Source organism: Sciurus carolinensis, chromosome X (assembly GCF_902686445.1).
Source record: "Sciurus carolinensis chromosome X, mSciCar1.2, whole genome shotgun sequence".
NCBI classification, from domain to species: Eukaryota; Metazoa; Chordata; class Mammalia; order Rodentia; family Sciuridae; genus Sciurus; species Sciurus carolinensis.
Genome location: NC_062232.1, coordinates 93,998,771 through 94,021,417, shown reverse-complemented (window position 1 = coordinate 94,021,417; position 22,647 = coordinate 93,998,771). Strand labels below are relative to the sequence as shown.

The 22,647-nt window shown below is 36.0% G+C and overlaps 1 protein-coding gene across 1 annotated transcript in view; it reads left to right on the top strand.

Moving 5' to 3' along the window:
* Window positions 1-22,647, top strand: part of LOC124971609 (SS18-like protein 2) — a 32,255-nt gene that overhangs the window by 9,384 nt on the left and 224 nt on the right. The window contains 1 exon segment of the mRNA XM_047535294.1: window positions 21,982-22,094. Coding sequence (XP_047391250.1) covers window positions 21,982-22,094 — 113 coding nt within the window.

Below are 22,647 nucleotides of genomic sequence, written 5' to 3'. Positions count from 1 at the left end.
CATTTCTTCTGCCACGCTGTTGTTGGATTTTATTGATGTAACATCTAGATTTGTTTGGGGCATTTTCTTCCCTTGTTTTCTCATATTGTTCAGGAATCTGTGGGTCATTAAGATATTGCAGATTTCTCTATTGACTTATAATGTCCCTGAAGATTTCTAGTATATCCCCTCTTATCCTTCAGTAGGCTGAAGTCTTGGAGGAAGTTGATACTGCGGTGCTCCCCAAGGAAGCTGCCTCTCTAGGGTGGTGACCCTCAGGTGGGTATATTCCCTGATAGTGGGCAGAGGTGCCTCCACTTGTTGACCAATGGTCATCCAATGGGGAACCAGACTGTGGGCTGAGGCAAGGCCTGTTTGGGCCTGTGTCTCTGGTTTTACCGTCCCTGTGGGAAAACCTCCCCCGGCAGGGAAGACTCACTTGGTGGGGAGGTCTCCCTGGTCAGTTTCCCTCCTAGAGGTTCCCCTCAATCCACAACTACCACCTGGGCTGGGCTGCCTTCCTCTGCAATGTTCCCAGGGACCCGGACCTCCCTCCTGGGCCTGGGAGCCTCACCCTTCGGAGACGAGTCTCCTTAGGCTGCCTCTCCTCAGAGAATCTGCCCGCAGTCCTAGAATCTTCGCTCCACCCATCAGCTTGTCTCTGTGAGGCTCTTCCACCAAGAAGCCACCTAGCTCCTGGGACCCTGCTCTGCACCTAATCGCCTGACTGTGCAGCCCCTCCTCTGAGCAGCCACCTGGAGCCCCGTACAGTCACTCCAAGTCCCAGCGACCCACCCATTCCTCTTCCTCCGGGCAGCCACCCGGTGTTCCAGTGCGGTCGCTAGGAGTCCAAGCAACTCACTGAGCACCTTCTCCTCCCGACAACCGCCCGTAGCCCTGGTACAATCACTCCGAGTCCAAGTGACCCGCAGCACTCCTCCTCCTCCTCCAGGCAGCCCCCGGTGTTCAGGAGCAGTCACTCTGAGTCTAAACAGCTCGCCACGCAGCTCCTCCTCTGGGCAGCCCCCCAGAGCCCAGGTGGGTTGCTCCGAGTCCAAGCATCGTGCTGAGTGGCCTCCTCTACGATGCTCCCAGTTGTCCGTGTTCAGAGCTCCAGCAGGGGAGGGGTGTCTCGTTGAGCAACTCTACTTCACAAAGTTCCCTGCGATCTGGGACTACTGCCCCATCTGGGACGCCTCCCCAATGGGAGAGACTCATCTGGTGGCTTTGAGTTGGTCCCAAGTCTCTCAATATCTCCTCTTCTTGAATCCTGAGTCCTTTCAGACTTATCTCCTGCACTCAGAGGTGTGGTCTGCTTTGCTCTTGAACATTAGATGCAGAGTGGTCAGATTGTGCATTTCACCTGTGCCAGCATTTTTTTTTTCCTATTGATACCGCCGTTTACCCCCCGGTGACGAGTTCTGCTCCTTCTAATGTTGAAGATTGAACACTAGAGAAGCACGCCAAGGCAAGCATATTAAGCAGGTTTTATTTAAAGGTAATAATACAGACTTCTCCCGGCAGGAAGAAGGGGGCCATGGCTGATGTTCTAAAGTCCCTGAAATGAGTTTTAAAGATGAATTTTTGATATTTAGAAATTGTGATCAGTGATGTTTAATCAAACTGATTAAAATAGAAGGAAATAGAAAATATCAGAGCACACAAGGTTATTTTTTGTTGACTGTTTATTTCAGGAGTGTGGTGTGTATTCACATATATGTACACATATGCTCATGTATGACCACATATGCTGGACAATGTTAACTATATTTTTCTGGAATTCTTAGCAAAAACAAGTTTGGAAAACACTGACATCAATGGTTTGGTAAGGATTGGGGTATAGGAAGGTATTCCCAAACAACATTGTAGTCACCTAATATAGTGGTTTTCTTTGGCATAGTTGTTAGGAACCAAGTTAGGAGTAAAAGAGTTGTACCACTCATTATATGAGTATAGGCAAGCTGTTTAAACTCTCTTAGCATCAGATTCCTTTCCTATAAAAAAGGCAGTTGGATGTGAGAGTGTTGTAATGACAACTAAATCATCACAAATGGGCATTGGCACTGAGGACATGATTTTTTGAAATGGTGGACAACCCTAAATGAAGTTCTAAACAAAACAAAATAGAACCTTTTCTTGACTTACACAGTAGTTACATTGACATTCATATGAAAATGGAGCCATATTCTAGGCCCAGATAATTTCAGGTATTTCCCTCCATGGATGACTGTGGGAGGCATTTGAAAGTCATGTGAGATACAGAGAAATTTTTCATAAAATGAAGATAATAACATATTATGAGATTTTTGTAATAATTAAATCAGATGAAGTATGTAAAATTTTTAGTGTGTTATGAACACATACTAAGTACTGAAGAAATGACTGCTACTACTATTCTTTTAATAATAATATTACCACCAACAAAAGGTTTGCCTGATAGACCAGTAAAGTATGATATATAAATAATGTGTTCATATTTGTATAAAATTTCTTCTCATTCTAGAGAAATTCTTTGAAATGTCTAAAGCCATCATATTTGCATTAGTTATATATTGCTGTGTAACAAATTACCCTAAAATTTATCATCTTAAAACTGCACACATTATATATCATGAACTTTCTGAGAATCAGGAATGTGGGATCTACTTAGCTGGGTGGTTCTAACACAGGGTTCCAATAGGGCAGCAGTTAAGATATCCATAAAGAAGGCACTATCTAAAGGGGATGAAGTATCCATTTACAATCCCACTTATGTGGTTGCTGCCAGGAAGTTTCAGTTCTTTGCCATGTGGTCTTCTCCACAGGGCTGTTCATGACAGAACATGTGATCTGAGAGGGGATGGAGGAGAGGGAGAGAACACCAATGATAGGATCCACAGTCTTGTATAACTTAATATTTGATGTAACATAACATCATTTCTGACATATACTATTGGTCACAAAACTTATGCCTTGTATAACATGGAGAGAAACCACAAGAGTGCAAATACTGGGAAGTAGGGCTTCTCACCAAAGAGCATTTTTAAAGCTGGCTATCAACAATATTTGTTGAATGTTTGTCCTCTTCAAGTAAATTTTTAAGACAAACTTATGAAATTGACCAGACATAATAATTATCACTCTTTGCCCATTATGAGTAATTATTTGGTTTATTTTAACATTAACACAATTCTGAGGCATCATCAATTTTGTTAATGATACATGTCTCCAGCTTACTATTAAATCACACTTAACTATCAGAAAATTTAACACATTCTTACAGTGTAATCTTTCAAAAAACTAAAATTCAGTAAAGTTATTTTAAATATAACTGGTTTCTACTAAAAAGCATTTGACTTTTTCTAGAAAAATAATTTCATCTAGTTAGACTTTATTACATTCTAAAAATAAAAGGAAGGCCAGATTCCTTTTCTGAGCATGCAGTCAGATAGTAATAAAGGGTTAGGACTTCAAAACTAAAAAATCAGAGGAGTTTCGATTAGCATAAACCTTTTGGAGATGATGCAAGTAGAATGTGAAATGTCAATAATCTTAATGCCAAAAATTTGATGAACTACAATACATTAAAATAATTGCAAAGAGGACTTTCATAATGTAAAAATGAAGTTCCTTATTTAGATAATGTTAATGAGAGTAAATAACCAAAATCAAATTGGAGAATCAATACTCCAATCTTAAAAGACACTAAGAAAAACAATTATTTCCAAGGTGTCATCTATTTAAGCAAATACTTGTACCTATTTTTAAATTTAACTTTAAATAAAGTTTATTTTGTCCTCAATATTAGTCATTGTATATTGCAAATTTGCTCCTGCATTCGTTTATATTTTTAAAGTAATAGATTGGTTCTGGTCTTTGGTCAATATGATTTCTATCCTTCTCTCCCCCAATGCTTGCTGTCTTACTCTGTTTCCACATCTTTCCCATTAAGATATTTTCTATCACTCACACACCTAAGTGACTATAACAATTCAAAAGTCCTACCCACATGTGTGCCTCCTATTGGATGACATACATAAACCGCCTATCTTAATTCACACCCAGTAATTGATTAATAACTGCATTTTCATTTTCTACACCTTTGTTTTCACTGTTCTTTTAAGTCAAAGCTACTAATAATAGTAACTCACACTTTTAAAGAATGCTAACTTTTTGACAGTCCCCTTCTAAATGGTTAGTTGGCATTGCCTAATTTAATCATCACAACAACCATGCAAACTAAGTCCTTTTATTATCCTTGCTTTCCAGTTGAGGAAACTAAAACTCAAACCTTGTCACAGTCAATAACTAGTGAATCCAGAATCAAGATGAGGTTTTCTTGATTCTTGGATCCCTTTTCTAATCCTCTGTCCTTTATCCAGCTATTCAGAGAACACCTACCAGGGTTATTTGAGAGCTTTGTTCATTCTTTGACCCTTTTCACCTCCCCATCCACTACTAGTGTGCAAATTCATCATAACACCACATAAGAGCAAGTATAGCTACAGACACACATCAAAGTAATACATACTGTACACCATTTTCAACCATTTTGTTTTCTATTGCAAATTATTCAATATCAAGCTCACAAATGACAAAATCTTCACATTGGCAACATGATTCAGGATCCACAATTTTAAGACCTTCTTTCTTTCTTTCTTTTGGTACTGGGAATTGAACACAGAGGTGATTTACCTCTGAGCTGCATCCCCAGCATCCCCAGTCCCTTTTTTGAGACAGAATCTCATTAAATTGCTGGGGATCTCACTAAGTTGCCCAGGCTGTCCTTGAACTTGTGATCTTCCTGTCTCAGCTCCCTGAGTCACTGGGATTACAGGCGTGCCTCACCACATCCAGTCTATGCCTTCCTTTCTTACCCAAGAAAGTCTACAGAAATGCAATGTGACAGAGTCTGCTAGTTGTCCAATTAAATTAGTTATCCCAATTTCCAGAGAACAGGAACAGGAATAGCTTGACATTGCATTTTCAAGCTTCCCTTGTAACTAACTGAAGCCATTTGTCATTGACTAATTCTGGTCTGTTAATAAGAAGTGAATTAATATGATATGTGTAAATTCTGTGTGATCTCCAACATAAAACAAACCCTGGTCCTTCCCCTTTCCCTTAAAATCACCTAAGGATTTGTTAGGTTGATCATCTATTGAACGTAAGAGATGTGAGATCCAGTTTTAACTATGCTAATAAGGGCAATTCTCTTGGGTAGAAGTGGGCAAACTTTATGGAAAAAGGCAGATAGTAAATATTTTAGGTTTCAAGGTCCACATGGGGTCTTTATTGTAAATACTCTACTATCACAGCACAAAAGTTCCTAAGACAATACCTATGCAAATGAGTGACTGTGCTCCAATAAAATTTTATTTACTGGGAGATGTAGAAAGAATGGTTAGTGGGTCCAGGAGTGCTGTTGGGTAGGTGGAATAACTTTTAATATACTATAGCACAGTAGGGTATATGGTTGATAACAATCAGTTACTATTTCAAAACAGCTAGTAGAGAGCATTTTAAATGTTCCTATCACAAAGGAATTATAAATGTTTGAGGTGATAGATATGCTACCTTCACTAATTTGACTAATTCTTTATTGGGAAGGACATGTTGCAGAACAAGTTTATTTGCATGGAGAAGACTGTTCCTTCCACTTTGATGGCATCTACTCATCATGCAGAGTAGATCTTAAATCTAGTCGTACATCTAAATTGCTGAAAAATGGATTTAAAATGCATATTCTCAAGTATTGTTCTCCAAATTTCTATTTTAATAAATCTAAATATGGGGCCTGGAAAGTATGTTTTAAGTAGGTAATATAATGTATCCAATGAGGCACTTATCCCCAAACCCATTTCTCTAACCACTGACCTAGAAAATTACAAGAAATATTATGCAGTTTAACCCAAGTATGATTCTTACATAGAATATTTGTTACAATTTCTCCAGACATTAATCCACTGATAAATGGCCTTGGAGACAATTCTTGACTTCAATAAGGTAGAAAAAATGCTGAAAATTTTTCTACCTTAAGTCTTATTTCCCTACTTAGTCATTACAGTTATATAGACTACTGGCCTCTAATTTTCTCAGTCTTATAAATGTTGACTCCTTGTTCACTGCCTTTTCCATTCAAAAGATTCCTCAAGTTCTACTATTCATACACTCCCAGTTCCTAGAAAAAAGAGGGCATTTTTTTCATTCCTTTGTCTCCAATGACCAGTATAATGCTTATACTCCCAGACAATAGAAATAAGAGTAATGTTTACAATCATACATCTGGTACGAGTTTGTATCTAGAATATAAAAGGAATTATTATAAGAACAATAAAACAACTAAAATGGGCAAAGGATCTAATACTTATTTCTTCAAAGAAGATATACAAATGTACAGCAAACACATAAAAATGGTGACATTGTTAGTCACCAGGGAAATGCAAATTAATACCATAATGAGATACTACTTCACATCCACTAGGATAGCTATAATAATAATGATAAAAGAGACAATAATAAATGTTGGCAAGGATATGGAGAAATTGGAGTTCTCACAATATACTGCTTGTGGGAAAGTGAAATGATTCAAGTGCTTTGGAAAATTACCTGGCAAGTCAGACAAAAGGTTACTAACATATGAGGCAACAGTTTCACTCTTGGGCATATGCCCAAGAGAAACAAAACATATGCCTACAGAAAACCTTTATATCAATACTCATGGCAGCATTTTTCATGCTGGCCCAGAACTGGAAACAGTTGAGTTGCCTTCCTATGGGTGAATGCTTAACCAAACCGTTGTTTGGAATACCACGGAATATGATTCAGTAATAAAAAGGCATGGTGCAAACACAATTTACATGAATCCCATAGGCATCATGTTGAGAGAGAAAAGACAATGCCACAAGGTTACATATCGATGGTTCCATATATTTAACAGTTTTGCAAATAAACAAGCATGATGATACAAAGATCGTTCATTGCCAGGGGATATGGATAGGATAAAGATGTAACTATAGAGGGGATAGTACAGAGGAGTTTTTGAGTTGAGAAAACAATTCGTACCCTGATTGTGGTTGTTGTTACAAACCTATGCATGTTTGTGTGAAACCCCATAAAAGTGTAAACCAATGGGGTAAAAATGGGACTTTGCTTTATGATAATATTCAAAATAAAAAATATGTACGTAAAAAAGGCCTAAATGTTCATTAATAAGGAATTAGTTTTATAAGCCAAAGTGTATTATAAGAATAGACTACTTTGCATTCATGAAAAATTATAATCTTAGGTGAATATTGAAAGATAGCAATTCAAAAAATTTTAACTTTTTAGGTAAATTACAAAATAATATTATTATTATTTTTTTTGTTAAAGAAATAAGGGTAATGTATGTATGCATTGAATACATGCTGAAAGGAAATAAATCAAGGTTTTAACATGATTTTTGTTCAGGTAGTCTGAGTATATCAAACTTTTTGCTGTTTTTATTTATATATCATATATTAAATGATTAAAAAAGCATTATTTGATAATATAAAATGCAATTTTACCATCTAATGCAAAATGCAAACATTAAGAAATAAACTTTAATTAATTTATCTCTATATTTTGTATGTTAAATCTAAGTACTAAAATCAAAACAGAAACCAAATAGCTTTTAATCGTTCACAATTAAAAAATAATTTCATGGAGATTTAACAGATTGCTTTAATTTGTAATTATAATAAAATATTTATCTAAGATCTCTACAATAAGAATCTCAGAAAACTTTAAATATTATCTTGATTTTGAAAACTTTATGAATATTCTTGATTTTATTCTTGCAACTTCCAAATGAAATAGTATAGTTGTTGGGCATTTTGTGATAACAAATACATTGGTAAGTATAGTTTTTAAAATAAAGAAACATGACCTATTAAAATTAAAAAATGTAATTTTAGTATTATAAATTGCTAATCAGGGACTTGAAATGTACTTTATCAAATGTGACATTATTTTCCTACTTTGCTCCCAAGTTATCTAACTTTCATTGAAATTCATCTGGATTACATTTGCTGCCTACCAAGCCATGTGGCTTCTATCCTTCAACATGTTTGAATAGCTAACCCCTTACTCAAAATGTTCTTCATATCATCCATTATATCCTAGGTACTTCTAGCTTATTTCTGCTCACCTTCTTGCCTTGCTTAAATTGGGGAAAACATTTCTTTTTAATTTTGTGTTCAAGTTCTGTTGCTAGAGAAATAACCTCTTAATACATGAAAAGAGTTAACCTTTTTAGTCATATTTCAGGAATTACTAATGGAATCACCTAACTGAGGAAAGGGCATACATCTCCAAAATTTTAGTGAAGAAAGTCTAGAATGACAACCACACTCAGTCCAAGGCAGAAGGATTACAAGTTAAAGGCCAGCCTGATTCATTTAGTGAGATACTGTCTCAAATAAAACGTTAACAAGGGCTGAGGATGCAGTTCAGTGATAGAGCACTTGCCTAGCATATCTGAGGACCTGGGTTCAATCCCTAGTACTAAAAACAAAAAACAAAAAAAAAAAAAGAGGATACCAAAGTACTTCCACCCCTTCTCCAATGACAGAAGTAAATATAAATTGCTCAACAAAACAAATACAATCATCCTGCTCTCCTCTCTCAATATATATGAGGGATTGGTTCTAGGACCCCTACAAATGCCAAAATTCCTTATATAAAATTCCCTCATACAAAACGGCACAGTATTTGCATAATCTGTGCACATCCTCCCATATTATTTAAATCATCTCTAGATTACTTATAAAACTTAATACAATGTAACTGCTATATATAGTCCATATATTGTATTGTTTAGTGAATAATAACAAAAAAGTCTGTGCATGTTCAGTGCAGATACATTTTTTTCTGAATACTTTCCATCCACAATTGGTTGAATCTGTAGATATGGTAGTCACATTACAGAGGACTGACTGCAGTACTTTAATACTTCCTGAAATAGATTTTGGAGTTTTCCTCTAAAGACTAAATAGAAGATCAGCTTTTAGTTCAGAGAAAGACGGATATTTTATAGGACAATGAAATTACTGTAAAGTTGTAAAAGATTATTATGAATGTTCTTAACCAGGATTCTTTAAAGAACATAATGATGAAATACTGATGCTCATAAAGATTGCAGCTAAGGGACAAATCACTGGGGATCCTGATGCCACATTGTTTCAAAGTGAATGGCCAAGGTTACAATTCTAATCAAGCTATGTTGTACATGTTTATTCATTCCATTAGTAACAATTAAGTACCTACTAACTATTAAGTACCAAGAGCTGTTGAAGTACCAAGAGCTATTGTAAACCATGAAATATTTCCATGAATAATATTAGTAGTTCTCTCTTACTCATGTGGAATTTGTTCCAAAATCCCTAGTGGATACCAGAAACCACAGATAATACCACTCTTTCTATATTTTTTCCTATACATACATACCTATGGTAAACTCAATTCTGTGCCTATTTATATATTAGGCATAGAAAGAGATAAACAATAATAAATAATATAAAATAAAACAATTATGACAATATGCTCTAAGAAAAGTTATATGAGCCAGGCATGGTGGCACATGCCTGTAATTGCAGTGGCTCGGGAGGCTGAGGCAGGAGGGTCGTGAGTTCAAAGCCAGCTTCAGCAAAAGCAAGGTGCTAAGTAACTCAGTGAAATCCTGTCTTTAAATAAAATACCAAAAAGGACTGGGGATGAGGCTCAGTGACTGAGTGCCCCTGAGTTCAATCCCTAGTACCAAGAAAGAAAGGAAGGAGGGAAGGAATGTTATATGGAAGTGGTCTCTCTCTCAAAATGTTGTTATACTGCACTCACATTTCTCATACTGGTGATGATGTGAGATGATCCAATACTTATATGAGATGAAAGAGAAGAATGAGATAGGCATTGTGATGTAGCATTAGGCTACCTCGTAAAGGTTACTTTAACATAAGCATTGTGATACTGCAACCAATGATCTGATAAACCACTAAGTGACTAAGGGTCAGGAAGTGAAAACAGTGCATACCACGGGCAAAGGCATGATTCACATCCCATGCAGAACAGAAAAGGACAATGCAAGATTTCATCACACTACTCAGTGCATAATTTAAAACTTATGTGTCGGGGTACCCGGAACTCCCAGCCTTGGGCACGGTCAAGATGGTGCCTGGCGCTGAGCCAAAAGCGGTTGGCTATACAGTATTAGCTAGTTAACAATGTGATTAGTGCATGCCTTTCTCGTGTGCCTATTCTATACCTACAGCTGTTCGCCATTTACCTTGTGTACTCTCCCTTGATTGGTTGAAGTGTATATAAGCTTGGTAACTTCCTGGGAGGGAGAGTAGAAGCGAGGAAGAAGAGTGCGAGCGAGGGCGAGAGCCGAGTGGGAGAAGCGGAGCGGCCGAAGCAGGAGAGAGTTAAGCAGAGGGAAAGAGAGCGAGAGAAAGAAAAGAGAAGGGGATAGAAAAGAGGGAAAGAAAGGAACTGTGCACAATAAACTTCCAAAGCTTCAGACGTTTGTCGTGTCTCTCTCTGGCGGGCAGAGGGAACGCGATACTTATGAATTGTTTATTTCTGGAATTTTGCATCTCATATTTTGGACCATGATTGACCATGGGCAATTGAAACCATGGAAAGTGAAATGATGAATAAGGGGGACTACTATAATGGGACTCACTCTCATTATTATGCTATTAACCAGTTAACTTTGGAGTTAATTTAAAGGAAGATTATCCACATGGGACTGACTTTATTAGGTGAACCTTACATAGAGATTGAGCCCTTCAGAGGGATTCAGAAGGTGAGAGTGCCTATAGAAGGCACCATGCAGCAAGGACCTGGGAGTGGCCTTTAGTATTGTGGTCTGGCTAACAGCCAATAAGAAAGCAAGGAACTCAATCTTACAACCACAAGAAAAATGCTTCTTCCATTAACCTGAGGGAGCATAGAAGCATATCCTTCCCTAGTTAAGGTAGCAGGAATTTGGGCAACAAAACTTTTGCTTTGCTCTCAGCTGCTAAGTTTGTTGTAATCTATTTCTCAGCAATAGAAAACTAACACAAGATATTTGCAAGAAAATGCTAATGACAAAATTATCTGTAACAGTAAAGGATAAGAAATAATCAAGTCTCTAAAAACAAATAATTTGTTAAATAAATCAAAGTATATTTGGATTAAAGAATGCCATGATACCACTAAAAATATTGTTTACATATGAATATGGAAGTATGTCTTTAATAGTAAGTTATGCAAAAAAAGTTATTGGAAGAAAACTACATATAGCACAATTTTAAATTAAAAGGGAAAAATATAAAAATTATATATTTGAATGTGTACAGAAAAAGTCTGGAAGAAAGCACATCAATCTTTTTACAGTGGTTACTGCCCAGAAATGAGAATGATGAGGTGGGTGGGATGAGAGAGATTCCAATTTGTTATTCTCTACACTTAGGCATAGTTTGAATTTTGCTTCAAGGAGCATGCATTTTTTTTTTGTTAAAATTAGTAAAAACTAATAATCTCTGATAATAGTAATTAAAAAAGTTTTTTTCCCTCTTTTCTGCAGATATACACCTTTATCTAAGGATTTTATTGTTTTTAAGAAAAGCTTTAGGGGCTGGGGATAGCTCAGTCAGGTAGAGTGCTTGCCCTGTAAGCATAAGGCCCTGGGTTCGATCCCCAGCACCCAAAAAAAAAAAAAAAGAAAAAAGAAAGCTTTATGTATTGTGGTTTTGAACATATATTTAATGTTTGTAAAACTTCTTTGGTTGAAAATACATACTTTTTACATATAATGAATGTGAAAAATCAGCACTTGAGACTACAAATGTAGAGCTATTATTTTTAGTTTCAAGGAAATTACAGACCACAGTTCACTAATATCACTGATGGCAAGAACCAAATCACAAGAACAGCTTGTGAAAACTGGCATAAACTTCTTTATAGTTGAAACTGAAGAGACTGACCTCCAGTATGAAGTGCGTGACACTCCACCAAAATGGTTATGCAGAGAAAATAGTAAACAACAATGAGAGTAATTCCTTCACTTGGGAGTGTGCTGTGCTGCCACTTACCATAGTGTGCAGTAAGGGTGGACTTAGGAGTATATTTAAGTGGGCACAGTAAATGAAAGAAGTACAGAGTGTACCAAGTGGCCAGGTAGAAAAGGAATGGGAGGTTTCAAGTCATTTGTAGTGATCAAGGATACAACTAAATGAAAGCAAAGCCATCATCAGACCAGGACCACTGTTAGTCAGTTATCTGGTGCCTTTGTGTAATTTATCAGAAGTCTCTTGTTCTTCTAGGCAATAGAGGCCTGTACCAGATTCCACTTCCCCCTCATCCCTGTGCTTAGAGTGAACAATTTGTACTACCACATAGATAGTAGTTTACGTTGGGCCCAGAAAAAGGAAAAGCTGGGATTTTGACTGCTGACATATTAAATTTAGCTCTAATTAGGCTATAGAAGGGTTCCCTGCTTCTGATGTCAGCTCAAAGCAGGGGTAAGACAAGGGTGGTTCTTCTTTACAAAGTCAAGTACACTTTAAGACCCTGTATTAGTCTGGGTTGACACATAAAATGAACCATCACAGACTGTATCAGAAATCTCTAATAACTTTCTTATTCTTTTGGCTGAGCAATATTCCATTGTATATATACCACTATAAGAAGATAGTTCAGTTATTTGCATAGAAATGATTAAAGTGGTCCATCTAAGACTATCCATCTAAGACTGTCTACATATTGAAATTATATAACAACGGAAATCAAGAGAGCCTAACATGACCACCAAAATCAGGCAGTTCCACCAGGTTTGATCTCATTTTTAATTTTATCATAGTACTGACACTGCTATGCTCCTAAAATAAAATTTTATGCAGCACTAATGTTGATGTTGTGTGCCTGCTGGTCAGTGATGAGAAGATGATAAATTTAATAAATTTCCTCCATTAATGAGACATCCTATGACAGTCCTTGAAGGCATCCAAGTGTCACATTTGTTTTCTCAGATTAGCATATAGTTCATGTCATTCTAAATCATTTTTCATCAAACCACATTGATGAATCAGTTGGTTACTTAACCAAGTGTCCTCTATGTGCCCAGAAGCATGCTAGATTCTTTGAGGAATCACAGGAAGTAGAAAAAGGTAAACTTGTAATGGAGTCACTTGAAAACCAACTGAGAGACACACACATAAACTATATAAAAGGTGGAAGCACGCATTAAAGTGCTAAAGTCTATAATCTACATCATGTACAGCCAGAAGAATGAGAAGTTACCTCTGTAAATGTGAAATAAGTCAAAATACATTATACTATCATGTATAACTAATAAGAACAATCTTTAAAAGTAAACATGTCCCTATTTGCACAATATATAAAATAAATACAAAAACACAGTGAAGATGGGAGAAGTTAATGGGAAAGGCTCCATCACAGAGAAGAGCAGACTCAAATTGAGCCTTAGAGAATCAGTTGGATAAACTGAACTCTCCTGTGCTGTAAGCCTTTTGGTAGCACAAAAATCCCATAGAAAAATGTCTTTTTTCCAGTGTAAACTGAATGTCAATGCAGGGCTTTCACTTCTACAGAACACTAATGTGTTTCTAGCCCTCACATGCTTTGTTGAGGAAAGAAGGGCAGGACAAGGCCTCTGCTATTGGCACATAAGGCTGGTTTGTTTTGTTGAAGGAGACAATCCTAGCTACCACTTTGCCTGGTCATTCAGACTTTAGATCCTTTCTGCTTCATTATGGCTGAATATTTTCAGTAATTAGAGCATTCAGATTCTCCATTTCTTTGTGCCATGTCTTTTTGGTCATTTCTGAGGTTATATAACTCCTTTAATAAAAGCTTTTGGAATGGTTTGAAAATTCAATATGCATTCTCTTTTATCTGTAATAAAAGTTCTTATTCTCTATTTTCTTAAAGAGGAATAAAACACAATTTGAAAAGGATGATCAGGGTATTCCATTCTTGAATTACTTTAGTAATAATTAACCCTCCTAATTGTCATATTTTATGACTTTGCTGTAGGAGAAATGCTTCCTAATTACTACAGGGCATTTATGCTTGATTATTGAGCAGTTGTTTAAAGAGCTGTGCATGTTTGGAGATAGAAATCATTTATTTAAATAACTACAAAGTACAATGATGAATTTCTTTTATGTCCCACTTTTTTCAGTCATGGGTTTCCATTTTCAGTGTTCTTTAGCTCTAATTGTAAATTCTACATAAATCTATACAAGACTAGTATCTTTCTAATGTCCCCTATATACTCACAGAAACTGAAAATATCAGTTTCAAAGCAAGATAGAAATCGTCCCTGCTTTACAGAAGAGATAGCCAAAGAGTAGTGCTATGATTTAGATATGGTTTAAGTGTGTCCCCCAAGGGTCCCCTTGTTGAAATCTAATCCCCATCATCAGGTATTAAGAGACTAGAAATTTAAAGATTAGGATTAGATATGGGCTTCAGAGTAGAGGCTTCATGATTGAATACTGGTGGCTTAATAAAAAAGAAGAAAGGGTTAACAACTTAGCTCAGTGGTAGAGCACTTGGCTAACATGTGTAAGGAAGGCTGTGGGTTCAATTCCTAGCAGAAAAGGAAGAAGAAGGAGGAGGAAGAGGAGGAGAAGAAGGAGGAGGGGAAGTGGGGAGGAGAAGGAGGAGGAAACAAGGAAGAGGCGGGAGGAGGAGGAGAGAGATCAACCACAGGATTCACACACAGAGATGCTCTCTGTCTCTCACCATGTGATGTCCTGTACCACTTGGGGACTCTGCTAGCAAAAAGACCATCACTAGCCAGGCTCAGTGGCACATATGACTCAGTAATCCAACAACTAAGGAGTCTGAAGCAGGAGAATCAGAAGCTCAATGCCAGTCTCAGCAATTTAGTGAGACCCTGTCTTCAAAATGAAAAAATAAAAAACTCTGGAGATGTGACTCAGTGGTTAACCACCCATGGGTTCAATCACAGTATTGTGTTATTGGTGACAGAATTGGACTAACACATATGGATAACTAGCTCTTGACAGAGTCAGGAATGGAATTTATTTTCCTTTACCATTATTATTATTATTACTATTATTATTATTTAATAAGGGAGATTAAATTGCAAAGAGTAGAATTGTTGGCAACCTACAAAGTACAACCATTATTCTCCCAGGCCTTGTCAGTGGCTATAAGTTTTTCAAAACTCTGAAAATCTTAATACTAATTAAGGATGATCTTCTGCCAATGCTAAGATACCATGAAACACTTCATGGCATAGGTTCACAGCCAAGTTCAGTGGTAGATCCCGTGGAAGTTACCTACATACTCATAAGTTTTGTAAGTCATTCTAAAATATGCTATGTTTTCTCTTATTGTTACCCCCCAACTCAGGTCTGCATTCATATAATACTGACATTCCAAGAGTTTCACAGGAAGTGTCATTTGAGTTGAACCCCAAGGAAGAGACGAGAGTAACCATGGAACTATTTGAAGAAAGAGAACTCCAAGCAAAGGAAACAAATTCAAATATCTTGAGACAGAAAATAACCAGGTGTGTTCCAAAACAAAAAGGTCAGCAGAGAAAATCTCTTAAGATTTACATAATAAGACTTTTGGATTTTACTGTAAGTGATATAGAAAGCCATTAGATTTATTTTTAATAAAAATTCCAAACATGAATACAATAGAGAGAATTGTATAGTAAGCTCCAAAGAGCCATCACCCTAATTTAAAATTACCAATCTTTTGTCATATTTGCTTCATCTGTCCTCTTTTTTCTTTTAAATATTTAAAGCAATCCCAGACTTCATTTTATTTTGAATTTATAAACATAATTCAGAATGCATCTCTGGAAAGTAATGAATATTTTCTTATATAGGCACAATACCATTATCATAACTACCCTATATAGAAATTAGTCCTTTGGAGTCATCTAATAAGTAGTCTATCATTAAATTTATCCGTTTATCCAACTATGCTACAAGTGTCTGTTCACCATTGCTTTATCAAAAACAGGATCTGAACAAGTTCACCACAATACATTTGTTATTGTTTCTTTTTCACTCTGAAGCAATAATGCCCTCCCATTTTCCTGTCATTGATTCAAAAAAGAATACAAGTCTATTTTCCTGAAGAAGGTCCTGACATAGTGGTTTTATTTCATTGTAATACTATTTAACTTGTTCCTCGAACTCACACATTTAAAAGGAAGCCAATCCTTAATTAGATTCAGGTTCAACTTTTAGGCAAAAATACTTCATAGGCTGTGCTGTGTGTTTTATTTTGAGGAGACATCTAATTTCTGAGTGTCATTTTAAATGATTAATCAATGGGTTAATGTGGTTTCAGCCTGATCCCAGCATTGTAAAGTCCCCATAAATCCTTCACTCAGTTCATCCATCGATTAATCGCATGACTGTTTTGGCCAAGTCAATGATCTCGTTAAATATTGCACAATAATAGCTTTTTAGTTGTTCATTCCTTTCCCACTTATTAGCTGGAGTTCTTCTGAAAAGGAGAAATTACTCGTAAACTACATATCTCATAAGCGTGATATGATATGATAATTCTTTAAAAAGATGCACTGTGAGCCAGGCCCTGTGGTACATACCTGCAATCCAGCAACTCAGGGGCTAAGGCAAGAGGATCACAAATTCAATACCAACCTCAGTAACCTAGTGAGAACCTAAGTACAAAAACATACAAAGGACTAGGGATGTAACTCAGTGATAGAGCTTCAGTGGTTTCAATACCCAGTAAGCCCCACAACCACCATACACACACTTTGAATACCCAGTACCACCACACACACACACACACACACACACACACATACACAAACTATAAAGCAATAAAAACAAAATGATGCACTGTGGACTGGGCAGGTAAATGCAGGAAAAACAGAAGGCTTCAGCAAGGTTCAAGTGAGAATATTCTTGAATAATATTTTAACACTGGAAATGTGAAAAGTGGTCATAATTAGTATATATTTTGAAGGTAAAACCCAAGAAGACTTGTGGATTTGAGCTGTGATGGACAGAAAAAAAATCAAGAAAATCTACTAGGTTTTTGGCTTAAGCCAGTGGGTACCATTTACTAAAATGAGTAATATTTGGGAAGAATAGATTTGAAAGTAAGACAGAATTCCATAGGTTTTTTATCATATTCTCTTTGTTATGTCCATTAGATAACTAAGTGGAAGTATTAAACAGTGATATCTGAAGTTCATCAAGAGTAGAGATACACATTTTTATTAATTTTTATTGTAGTAACATATATATCAGAGAATGTGCACATATTATAAGTAAGTATTGATTGTAAAAAACAGAAATATATCTGGATAGCCATCACCAAAGATCAAAAAGCAGAAATTGACCAGCAGTATGGGAACACACTCCAAACCTGTTTTCTCATTCCCAGGTAGTAACTATCATCTCAAAATCTAACAGCATATTTTGATTCTACCTGATTTGTTCTTTTAGTATGGGGAATGAACCCAGGGTGCTCTATCACTGAACTGTATCTCTAACCCTTTCTATTTTCATTTTCAGACAGGGTCTCACTAGCTCAGCCTCCAAGGAATCACTGGGATTAGAGGCATGTACCACCACACCTGGAAATAAAAGAGTACCAGTCCCAACAAGCCAGCCAGGAACTGATGTTTATGTTCCTTTATATTAATGAAATAATTGAGAATATATTTTGTGTCAGGTTTCTTTGTTTAATATTATATTTGTGAGAGATTCATATATATCATCATTAACTTTTATTACTGTGTAGTATTTCAGTGGTATATGTTCCACAATTTATTCATTCTACTATTCATGAGAATTTGAGTAATTTTCAGTCTTTGGATACTTTATTCTGCTACAAATATTTCAGGATGGGTTTTCTCTTGAATATTTTTATGATTTCTATTGTTATTCCTTAGGAATGAAATTACTGAGACTCAGAGTATTACTCAATTTCATTACTACTACCCGCCAGTTTTCCCAACTGTTAACACACTAGAATAGTTTGAAAAATTGGTGCTCTATATTCTCACTAATCATTTTTTCTATTTATTCTCTTGGGTTTTGTTAGTTTGGTTAGGTCATTGTAATGTGTATGTGGTATTGCATTGTGGGTTTGATTTGCATTCCTTGATGGCTAATGAATTTGAACAATTTTTCTTACTTTTATTGGTCATTGGATAACCACTTTGTGAAGTAGCTGCTTAAATTTTTGCTCATTTTTCTATTTTGTTACCAATCTTTTATTGATCTGTGAGAGTTCTGCATACATAATAAATACTAGTCATTTTGCTAATATGCCTCACAAATTTCTCCTACTTGGTGATTTACTTCTCAATTCTCTTAATGGACTCTTTCAATGAAAACAAGTTATAAAATTTAATATAGGGGCAATTATTATTCTTTTAAGAAATCTTAACCTACTCTACAGTAACAAAGTTATTTCCCATGTTTTCCTCTAAAAGTTTTTATTGACATACTTTTCACATATAATATATTTGGAATTGATTTTTGTGTATGATGTGAGAGGAGGGTTAAGATACAATCACCTCCCCTGCAAAAAATAATAAAGGGACTCTATGAAATTAGAAGGGAGATTAGTAGGGTAGAGAAAGAGTATTAAAACCAGAGTTTAGGATTAAACCAGATTCTCTGCTTCTGCTGGTAGGTAAATTCTGCATAAGTTACAGGCCTCACTGATTTCTTTCTTTCCAGGTTCTTGTCTCCTGAATTTAAGAATGAAATCCATGGACAATGAAGGGCAAATGCAAAAGAGCAGGATTTATTCCAGTGAGAAGAAAAGAAGCAGAACTCTCCTAGAATGAGAGGGGGCCTGATAACAGGTTTTCCATTTAGGCATGCTTCTTTAGGGGTTAATATGGCTACCAGGTAGAGTCCTTGGTCAAAAATCTATGCTAAGCAGGTATTGGAAAAGGATTATATTGGTTTGGCCCTGACCTTCTGATTGTGCTCTTTTTAACCCTTGAGTTTGAGCTTTCCTGTACCCTCTATTCAGATGTGCTCCCATATAGGACTGAAAATCTATAGAAAATAGATGTTTATAGATATCTACTAATGATATATAGATGTATAGTTTTTTTTACTCCATTCTGTTCCATTAGTCAGTTTTTTTTATCCCTGTACCTGTTTTAAGTACTATAGTTTTATAATAGATCTTAATATCTAGTAATGTATTTCTCCAGTTTTTTTCCCCCTGTACTCAGAATTGAACCCAGGGGTACTTCCCAGTCCTTTTGAAAACTTGAGAAAGGGTCTCACCAAGTTGTGAAGGTTGGCATCAAATTTGTGATCCTCCTGCCTTAGCCTCTAAAGTTGCTGCTATTTTATTTCTTTATGATTATCATTGTTATTCTTTATAATATAAATTTGGGAATCACTGACCCTTATATGATATTTGAAGTTATGTGCCTACTTCCAATGCCCACGGAGAGAATGCAGCTTGAAAAGAGGACAAGGATACAGCTGGACTATTGTGACTATTAGAAATCTTACAGGAAGGATGATCCAGAAAATCACTCAAAATGTGCTATCAATGATGTAGGAAGAACCCAGGTAAGTGGAAGTGGAATCCAAGAGAAGAAAATTCTTTAAAAAGAAGGAAATAGTCCATCATGACAAATGAATCTGAAAGATTAAGATATTGATAGATAGATCGGGCAGTTTCATGGTGGTATGGTTGTAGACAATAATAATAGACAATAGGCCATTAGCTCTGGCAGTTGGCAGGCCATTGATGCCCTTGATAAGAGCTGTTTATGTAGAGCCCTAGAGATAAAAATCCTTCAAGGATGACTTGAAAAGAGAATAGGAAGTGGATATTATATTGCAGATAATAAAATAATATAAAATAGCTAGAAGAGTGGTGCTAGGACCAAAAGATAAATATGAAAGAGAACAGAAAGCTCAGAAACAGACAAAGTAGAGTTATTCATTTTATAGTAAGCAAATAATAATGGTAACATTTCAAATCTGGAGTAGGGCAAGGGAACGAGTCTCTATACAGGGAGACAAGTTACTCAGAAAACCAGCATCTTGTGTCATATACCAATTGGGTTAAAGCAACAGTTCTTGATATGTGCCCTGAGAACCACTAGAGGTTGTTGATGCCCTTGCAGGGGATTTATGAGATAAATATGGTAATTTTAAAAATATGAAGGCATTATTTACCATTTTTTCCCTTATTCTTTCATGTGAGTGTGATGGAGTTTTCCAGTGACTGCCTGGTATATCTTCTATTAAGTCAGACATTGTAAAGATTTGTAAAAGTGTAAAATAATGATACTCTTCTCACTAAATTTATCTTTGTTTTGGAGAAGGCACTTATTTTTTCATAAAATGTGTATGTTAATATGTATGTAATAATATTTTAAATAGATAAATATTATTTAAATGTCTGTTTTAATCTCAAACAGCAAATATTGATAAATATAACCTATATAAACAAAATCTTTTGGGAGTCCTCAAGACATTACTCTAAAATGAATTTCTAAAGGGATGGAAGAATTCATTTTAAAGTGTCACCTAAGAAAAGTCCTTTCTTTGATTTATGTCTTAGGAATTTCTGTACTCCCAGGCTCTGCCCAGTGGCCTGATATTCTAGAACTTTGGCATTGGCACTCTGACATTCACCTATCACAAAGAGATAATTGAACTTGTCTCTATACACCCAACATGATTTCTAACTATTTATCCATTATCTTCATTCTCTCTTACTCCTATTCCCATTCACCATGTCAAAAAATATTGAGGGAAATCCAAACTTTTGCCTGAACTTTAATAATTTCAAACGGGTGAACTAAATTTTCTTGCTTTAATCTTTTTATTTTCATGCTGAATTACACATTTTAAGATTTTTTAAAAAATTTTATAAACTGTCAAGTATTTGTCATAAATAATAAGATTTGGTATAGAAGGGAATTGAGACACTCCACCCCAAAATATGCCACTTTGGCATAAGGATTATTTTAAGATAAAAGCAACTGAGAATCAACAGATGCCAGAAAAGTCCTCTACCCTACCCTCCTGCCTCTACCTAAAAACAATGCAGAAAGTTCCCTTTGTGAAGGTTCCTTCCCCTTGTACAATAAAGGAAAAAAAGACTTCATCAAAGACAGGGAATCAACACCAAGATCAGTTTGCACAGACAGACTTTACTAAACTAGCCCTTATCTTCTATTAGTTCTCCCATATTTTCTAGTCACTTTCCTATAATTAATTACCCCTTGAGTTCTAACTCCCTTCCTTTTGTGAAAAGGGTATATAAAACCCCAAGTCTAGTCACTTCTTTGAGTCTTACCGCCTTTCTGTGAACTTCTGTGCATGTATATATTAATAAAAATTATGTGCTTTTTTCATATTAATCTGTCTTTTGATAATTTAATTTTATCCCCCCAATATTGAACCTAAGAAGATACTGGAAAAGATTTTTCTTCCAGTAGTATTAATCCAATTAAGTACTTACCAATGCAAAGATTCAATATTTATATCTCAGTGTATTAAATCTCTATTTTGGGTGACTTTTCTAAAAAGAGTCTCCAGAAAATTCTTTCATATTAATCTCTAGTGCTTCATAACTTACTTGAGAAAAATTATCCAATGTCCATGATCCCTGAGCAGAAGTGCAGAATCAGGTCAACTATTCCACTATCATTAATGATCATTTACCTCTCTGATACACTTAAGTGTACTAGAAATCAGGGTGAAAATATCTCACAACATTTACAAAAACCTAGTACCTCTTACCTTGTGGTACTGCACTGGTTTCAGTGTAAAGTAAGATAAGCTCACTTGGTGTAAACTTTGGTGTAAAGTTGAGATAAGCCATTACATAAGAACAACTTTTCTTTAAGGCCTTCCCATCTACCTTTATTTGCCCCTGTCTAGTTCTTGATAATCCTTTCTAGCCACCAAATAGGGATTCTGTGCCCTTGGATTGCACTCTAAGTGCTCCAATAAACATCTCATCACCAAGGAGACTGGGAGCTGACTGGGGTCCCCAAGATATCAGTGGCCTTCATATGAGACTGACTGAGGAGCAAGGCAGAAGTCAATCAAAAAACTATCAAACTCCTCAGAAAACTAGGAATGGATCCACCATTTAACCCAGTTATCCAACTCCTCAGAAAATACCCAAAGTACTTAAAATCAGCATACTATGGTGATGTGGCCACATCAATGTTCATAGCAGCTCAATTCACAAAGCTAAGCTATGGAACCAACCTAGGTGCTCTTCAACAGATGAATGGATAAAGAAAAAGTGGTACAATAGACAATGGAATATTACTCAGCCATAAATAAGAATAAAATTTTGGCATTTGCTGGTAAATGGATGGAACTGAAGACTATCATGCTAAGTGAAATAAGCCAGTCCCCATAAAACCAAAGATCAAATGTTCTCTCTGATTTGAGGATGCTAACACAATGGAGGATGGGTAGGGAAGAATAGAAATTCTTTGGATCAGACAAAGGGGAATGAAGGGAAGGGAGGGGGAATGGGAATAGGAAAGACTGTAGAATGAATCAGACAACTTTCCTATGTTCATATATGAATACACAACCAGTATAACTCCACATTATGTACAATCACAAGAATGAAAAGTTATACTCTATGTATATATAGTATGTTAAGATACATTCT